At 56.6% G+C, this 7657-nt stretch overlaps 3 protein-coding genes across 3 annotated transcripts in view; 1 reads left to right on the top strand and 2 right to left on the bottom strand.

Annotated features, from left to right (window-relative positions):
• The window catches only part of TRAVEDRAFT_27003 (uncharacterized protein), a gene marked incomplete at its 3' end in the record, with an annotated part of 3426 nt that extends 2593 nt beyond the window's left edge, over positions 1-833 (bottom strand). Inside the window, exons 1-5 of the mRNA XM_008036593.1 lie at positions 509-833; positions 376-455; positions 152-302; positions 127-129; positions 48-74 (exon numbers count right to left, since the gene is read on the bottom strand). The remainder of the gene's footprint in view (positions 1-47; positions 75-126; positions 130-151; positions 303-375; positions 456-508) is intronic.
• A 345-nt stretch (positions 834-1178) lies between these two features.
• On the top strand, positions 1179-3497 carry TRAVEDRAFT_44207 (P-loop containing nucleoside triphosphate hydrolase protein; the record flags this gene model as incomplete). The annotated part of the gene is made up of 4 exons (XM_008036809.1): positions 1179-1520; positions 1580-2209; positions 2261-3008; positions 3067-3497. 4 exons carry the CDS (start codon positions 1179-1181, stop codon positions 3495-3497), a joined length of 2151 nt encoding a protein of 716 aa, XP_008035000.1.
• Positions 3498-4047: 550 nt separating this feature from the next.
• Positions 4048-6431, bottom strand: TRAVEDRAFT_18117 (uncharacterized protein; the record flags this gene model as incomplete). Its single annotated transcript, XM_008036527.1, has 4 exons — positions 4048-4491; positions 4542-4641; positions 4701-6184; positions 6237-6431. 4 exons carry the CDS (start codon positions 6429-6431, stop codon positions 4048-4050), a joined length of 2223 nt encoding a protein of 740 aa, XP_008034718.1.
• Between the last annotated feature and the right edge of the window lie 1226 nt (positions 6432-7657).

Here is a 7657-nt window from a genome sequence, read left to right as displayed (position 1 = left end):
TCAGTGCGACGATATATGACGGAGAACGCCAGTGCAACGTAACGTACGAAGGCACAGCGCAGAAGAACCTGCGCCTGAGATGTGATGTACAATTTGTCGGTTTCAGGGCCACTTGTAAGGGTCCCCCCTTTGAAGGCAGATGTCGCGAACCTTTTTTTCTCCGTTGCAATCGAGACTCGCTGTACGTGTGCTCTCCAGTGCGTGAACTAGGCCGTTCGATTGTTAACGCCGCGCGGTGCGACGCTGGTGCCCAAGGTCAACATGTCTGCAGCAGACTCCCGGCCACCTCCTCGCGATGATATCTACATACAGACCGCGCGCATCCGTTCCAAATTAGGTGAACATCGTTCTGAGCTCATAATCAAATGCACGTACCAAAGCGTGGCGCGGGAGAATGCGTAGGTGAGGGGGAATGCTCGAAACAATGTTTTCACCGTCGTATGTAAGGGTCCCCCCTTGGGAAGCATTTCGTGAATACTGAATTTGCTCGTATCGTTCCGAGACTTACCGTCTACACGTTCCCCGGTGCCGTATACACTCTGGTTGTGTGGATGAGGCCGCCGAGGCCGCATGGGCGTAGGAAGACGGTCGATGTCTTTCGATTGACCACCTGCCGGCACAGCTTGACGCAGGAGGTCGTCGAGGCATTACTTGTCCGTACCTGTAGTTACGCTGCGACGTACTGATGCATTCATCTTCAAGTATATGTGGGCGTATCTCTGGTGCGCGACGCTCTCTTGAACGAGCGGGGTGCGCGGTTTGAGCTTGTCTGCGCCGCCTTCGAGGTACGAGGTGGGCGGGCAGGCTCCTACCCACCACACGCTTCGAGTTTAGAGGGGGCGACTTCAGGTGGGAGGGGTGAGAGGTTAAGTCAAGTAGCGCGCACAGACCGTATCCGAGAACGTAGCACGTGTTCAATAATAAGCGAGTGTGTTCCCCCTCAACTCTCAGCGGCGGCTGGCAACAAACACGAACAAATTTCGGAGGCCGGAGAACAGGCGCGCAAAATCCTCCCCATTTGGCAGGAGGCTCACCGAGGCGCTCAGCGCATATATTCTCATATTCCGTACGCGAAAGTTCCTGCGTGCCATTTTGGGTAATGCAAAATCGCGCACGAGGACGCCGCACCGCGCATGAGTGCGCCGCGCCGCACCTGGCTGGTGCTTTGCGCCTCTCTCATGTCCACCTCTACGTCGGCCGCGTCCCCTGCGGCCGACCTGCCTGATATTTCCGAGATCAGGCGGCGGACGACCGAGAAGCTAGGCCGCCAACCATGTCTCTGGCAATGCGACGTTGCTCAGGCTATTCTCAAGGGAGATAAGGATATCGTTTGCATCTCGGGCACCGGGTCTGGAAAGACCCTCACGTTTTGGATGCCACTTCTTTTTCGCCCCCGCGGGATCCAGCTGGTTATCACTCCATTGAACATTCTGGGTACTCAGAATAAGAAGCAGCTGCATGACATGGGTATCTCGGCGGTGGTGCTCTCGGGAGAGACAGCCACTCGGGAAAACTTCAAGGTACGCATGCTACAAATGCACCGCCTGTCTAGAAATACTGACACTTTGACTGCATGAAGGCAGCGGGCACTCTCAGTCACGGAGTTGTCGTTTTGAACCCGGAGATCGCGTTCAGGAACAAGCGTTCCTATGAGTGGCTATGGATGAACAAGAACTTCACATCCCGGCTCATCAGCGTCGTCTGGGACGAAGCACATTGCATCAAATCCTGGGGTTCCTTTCGACCTTCCCTCAAAGAGTCCGGACATCTGCGCAATCTGTTGTCCGCGAAGATCCCCTACGTCTTGATGTCCGCAACGATGACTGATTCCGACTGCTCGGATGTCCTCGGCATCGTCCAAGCCCGCGCGGACCGCGTTCTTTACATTCGCCGGTCCAACGACAGGCCCAACGTGTTCCTTACAGTGCGAAAGATGCAGCACTCCGCGAGTAGCTTCGAAGACCTGTTCTGGCTCATCCCTGACCGCTGGGTCCCAGGGCAGCGCATCCCCCCTTTCGTTATCTTCCATGACAGTATTGAGGAGTCCATCAACGCCGCCGAGGCACTGCGAAAGCGCCTTCCCCGCGAATATGCCGATCGCTTGGTCTGGTTCAATTCGGACAACACCCCGTGGTTCCGCGAGCGGACGACGGACGAATTTCGCGAGCACAAACTCGCAGGCTTATTTTGTACAGACTCGTTTGGCATGGTAAGAAATATATTCAAATGGTCGAATCCTACTGAAGAGACTACACTACAGGGCGTAGATGTACCAAATATAGAAATCGTCGTTCAGTGGAAGGCGACATGCGATGTGAACCAGCTTTGGCAGCGCTTCGGGCGGGCGGCGCGTGGGCCTGGTACCGAGGCACTGGCGGTTCTCATCGTCGAGCCCAAGCACTTCGACGATGAGAAGGAACAGGCGGCGGCGCGTGCCCAGAAGCGTCAAGAGACCGAGGCCCGGAAGGCGGTGCAGAAGGAGAGCGCGAAGAGGAAGCGGGCAGGCACAGACGCAGCACAGGGAGCAAACCGCGAGCGGGCAGACCCAAAGAGGACTCGCGCGGGCTCACGCACGCAAGGCGTGGAGGCCCCACACGGTCTCGGTCATCCGCCATCTGCGGAAGGTCAGACTGGTCAAGCGACCGTCGATATCACAAATGGTCCGCCGCAAGAGAGGGCACCGGTGCTACCGGCCAGTGCCAGCCTGGGGAACCACGAGGGACGGTCAGTTGACCTCCCTCCGGTTGCGGTGGGCGGCCCCGGGCCTAGTGTGGTCGTCGAGTCCAGGGAGCCATCTGGCGGGTTGACAGAGTATGAGAGTTTGCGGGTCTCGTATTCCCAGCTGCGGCATGCACCAGAGGAAGTGGGAGGAGGGAAAAAGCAGAAGAAAGCGAAGGAGGTTGGAGCTGTCCTCTCGCCCGAGCTAGATAGCGTGATCAACGCAGGGTTGCGCCCTACGCAGTGTTATCGGAAGCCTATTACAGCGTTCTATGAGAACGACAGAAGAAGTAAGTGTCGCAATGTCCTGATGTTCTCGAATTGGTATACTTATCCCTTACATAATAGAGCCCGATAAGGACGCCTGCTGCCCGCGCTGCTTTGTTCCCCCTCCTCCCTCTCGTCCGTGCTGCTCACTCTGCTCCCCCGAATACCATCTACTGGCGATTCTGCCGAGCCTTACCATCGCTGCACCGCCTAAGCCCGCCGCTGCTTCTCGCGCCTCCAAGGTCCAAAGCAAGTACACAATGTCCGCCGCCGACGTGAAACTACAAGCTGCTCTCAACACCTTCCGCCGCGATAAGACCGCCGCGATCTACGGACGCTCTCACCTACTCAACATGGGTGGCTCGTCCATCATGACTAACAACGTCTTGCAGCGGATCGTTGATTGTGCGCGCGCGCGGAAGCTCACGTCCACCGCCATCCTCTACCGTGAGACGAAGTGGAGCCGGGTTGACGAGCTGGGAGAGGAGGTCTTGCGCGTCGTAGCCAGGTAAGTCGCTTCTTTTTGCGATCCATGACCCCAGCCACATCCCACGTCCAGTGTATATTCCCAGACACCAGAGCGACCAGCCAATGCGGCCGCGCCGCTGCAAGAACAGCCTGTAAATGCGGGCGACGGTCCGAATCCGGTGCAGGCTCCCGCGCCAAAACGAGCGAACGGGCAACGCACATGCAGCGCGTGTAATACTGTGGGACATATACGTACGTACAGTATTTCTATTCACGGCGCGGAACTGACCTATCTGTAGGTACAAATAAGATGTGCCCGAACTACGCCGAGACTATGCGCTCGCGCAAAGGCAAGGAAAACGCGCAGCTCAGCGTGGTCGAGGGCGATTGCGCACCTGGTCCGTCGAACGCGGTCGCCGGAGCCTCTACAGCCACACATTCGACAGCGCCGCGCGTCGCACACGTCGTGGACGCGCCGCACGGTGCTCACGCCGTGGACGCGCCGCGCATTCGTACGGTACTGGATACTTTATTCGAGCCCTCAGCGATTCGCCGGACAGTTCTTTTGCCAGGTCAAGGTACGTGTCAATAGGTCTACAGTGAACCTTCCGCGCTCAAGTCGTCTATCGTCAGTTCCGGCACACCTCCAGCTTCCGCCTCATCACCCGCCCCATCCTGCGCCTCTTCTGTCTCGTCCGCCATCTCCACGTCTCCCTCGCCTGCCCCTTGTTCAGCCCGCGCAAGCTTGTCGCCCTCCTTCTCGATAATGTCCTGACCATCACTAATAGCATCCGGTATCGGATACGACGTCTTACGACCTGCTTCATACTCGTTCGGACCCACTCCCTCCCCTAGTATAGCCTCTAATATTGATTTGAATGTCGCCCTCATGTCTGGTGTGCTGTGAGCAGTTGTGAGGCCAGGTAGTCCGAAATTTCGTTGTATTATCTTGTGCATGTTCCGGTAGATGAGGACGAGCACCGACTCCAGGAGAATTCGCTCCTTGGTGAAGTTCGGACCCTCGCCACAGTGGAAGAACTATGACATGGTTAGCTAGCTCATTTGGTACTCATTCCTTCGCCGCTGACCTTGATCAACAGGTTTATATACTCTACTATCCAGTCGACCGCGCGGAAGGCATTCGGTTTTCCCGTCGGGTTTACGAGGATATTGTACCGTATCGCGCGCCTGTGCATACGATATTGTCAGTAAGTACTCGCTACTAACAATATTGGCCTAGAGCTGACCGTAATCGCTCCGGATAAACAAAGTATAGCGAGTGAATGAACCGTAGTGTACGTGAGCCGTACTTGTGCTTCCCTGCCGCGCGAAACAGCGGGATCCAGACTCGCAGCACAGTTTCCACGCGCCCGATATCGCCGGCGTTCATGGCATACGAGAGCTCCTCGTACATGAGCAGGAAGTTGTGAGTGCGCCGGGTGTTGTCGCGGAGGTGGTCCCGACCCGGCTGGCCAGCGACGCCATAGAGGTCAACTCCTTCCCCCTCGACGTAGTTGAGCGTGAGGGCGTCGGCAATCTCTTTGATGTCAGAGAACGAGGGTTTTGTTGCTGCCCATTCCTCGAGGGTGTCAAACCCAAAGCGCCGCTTCACTTCCACCCGCCATGCGTCTATGCGGAGTATCCCTCCGACGTGCCCGATTATCTGATGCTGCTCGCGGAATTTCGCATTGGCGATGATATGGCTACTGTCCTTTGGACGAAGCTTGGCAGCAAGCTTGTAGAAACCCAGCGGGTCCTTCCGAGCACCTTCAGGAGTGACTAGCAGCCTCCAAATTGTATCCGCCGCCGCCATCTTGAGGTGAAAGAGTCCTAGCACGAATACTACAGACTGCAGGCGGTCTTCGGGAGTATGCTCAACCGATCGCCGACGCAGCGCTGTCAAGAGCCGCTCGTACGTCCCTAGATCTCCGTGCACAAGTGTGACGAATGCTGAGATGTCTTCGACAGGATCCTCCATACTCTGAGAGCCTGCGCTGTTGGGGTTGCCTACGCCGGCCTGCCGAAACATCGATCCGATGACATTGATGTTTCCGGTGACCGAGGAAAGGTTTATATCCATAGCACGGAGAGGTACGTGGTGTAATTTAGTGACGGGGATCTTGTCGACAGCCACAGGCTCGGAGATCTGATCAGCGCAGCCCTCGAAGAATCGAGGACCGTGCTCGATAAGAGTGCGCAGAAAGACCCAGGAACGGAATTCCCCTCGGCGGCTGAGGCCCGTAGTGCTGTCGTCTACATGCAGCGTAAATAGATGTTGTAATGTAGTGTATGGATTGAAGTAGCACGGGTCAGTGGCGCGCGTGTTGTGCTCGGATCGATTCCAGATATACTCCGAGCACCGGAGGTCATCGTCAGTGACGCCGTGAGCCAGCTCGAGGAGGGTGCCTGAGGCCATGTGAAGCATTCCGAGGGAGCGGGGATCGTCGACAGTAGGGATACCAGTTTTTAGGAGGAAGTCGAAGTTATCGACGCCGTAGGAAGCGAGTCGCGAGCGGCCAAGCTTCTCGATAGCCTCTGAGCTCTTCTCCGATAGAGAAACAGTCGCGCGGCGAACAGATTCGAGGGAAATTGATACCCCCATCTTGGATAGAACCTTCACGAGCTTTTCGGGGGCGTTACAGGTGTGGCAAAATATTCCTAGAATACTTTGGAGGGCGTTGCAATGTGGGTCGCGACCATGGGCAAGAATGCTCAATATCACAGTGATTTTCTACAGAGCTACAGTCAGGTATAATCCATCAGAAAGGCGATGTGTTACTTACGATATTTGCGAATCTTGCCCTCTTTGTCAGATTATCGTCTGCGCGTTCCGTCCCTGCCCAATACTCCGCGTCGGCATCCTCTTCGTCCAAGATCGTCTCGGCGCCGACCGGCGGCAGGTCGCCTGGTTTGTACCCAAGCAGGGACTGAATCAATTCCCATAGCTCCGGGGCTTTCTGATACATCCCCCTCGCCATATCCTCAAGGCGAAAATCGCGGAGCTGATTTGGACTAGTCCGCGCAGCGTTGAAATGCCATCCATTGTCCCGGTCCGCGAGCTCTTTCACCGCGTCGCTGTAGCGCATGCGGAACAGCCCATGAACCCAGCCAGTGAACAGCCCTGTGGTCTCGCGATGGTAGTATAGGGAGGCCGCGATGCTAGGGGTGTTCGCGATGAGATCGCGCAAGATGGGGTGGGAGGGATCGTTGTATTGTTGTAAGGCGTATACGACAAGATCAGAAAGCGAGAAACCAGTCGATTGTATCTGTACGAGCACCCGCTGAAGGGCGCTGGCGCGGAGTGGATCCATGATAGCGCGAGATAAGAGGGCGCGGCGCACTCATGCGCGGTGCGGCGTCCTCGTGCGCGATTTTGCATTACCCAAAATGGCACGCAGGAACTTTCGCGTACGGAATATGAGAATATATGCGCTGAGCGCCTCGGTGAGCCTCCTGCCAAATGGGGAGGATTTTGCGCGCCTGTTCTCCGGCCTCCGAAATTTGTTCGTGTTTGTTGCCAGCCGCCGCTGAGAGTTGAGGGGGAACACACTCGCTTATTATTGAACACGTGCTACGTTCTCGGATACGGTCTGTGCGCGCTACTTGACTTAACCTCTCACCCCTCCCACCTGAAGTCGCCCCCTCTAAACTCGAAGCGTGTGGTGGGTAGGAGCCTGGTGGGCGGGGAGGTCAGCAGGTAATTCTGCTCGGATCGCGCTGAAACTCACAGTGCGTATGGCCCCTGGTGCACGGATAGCGGTATTCAAGTATTGCAGCGGCACGCCGCGTCGCGGGCGCGCGAGGTAGCTGTCGGTGCAGAACTGACAGAAGCACCTCCCGACGACTCTCGCTCGTTCCCATCAGACTGCGTGCGTCTGAGCACGATAGGGATGATTGCGTACATTGATAAGAGTAGACGTACCAAGTCACAGCCCGTCCCGACCACCAAGCGTGATGTTATGCGCAATTTACCGTTTTCGTTGAGAATTGTAAGGGTCCCCCCTTTGAAATACATGTCGTGAAACATTTTTGCTCCGACGCGGCTGAAACTCACCGTGCATACGCCCTCCCATGTGCTCATGGCGGTATACGATTATTGAAGCGACACGGCGCACCGTCGATGCGCGAGGTCGCCATTCGTGCAAAACACAAGAATTGGCACTTCCCGGCGGGGCTGGCACACCCAAACCTGTCTGTGTACGTC

Source organism: Trametes versicolor, assembly GCF_000271585.1.
Source record: "Trametes versicolor FP-101664 SS1 unplaced genomic scaffold TRAVEscaffold_3, whole genome shotgun sequence".
In the NCBI taxonomy this organism is placed as follows: Eukaryota; Fungi; Basidiomycota; class Agaricomycetes; order Polyporales; family Polyporaceae; genus Trametes; species Trametes versicolor.
The sequence above is the reverse complement of the archived record's forward strand: the minus strand, read 5'-3'. Positions and strand labels throughout refer to the sequence as shown.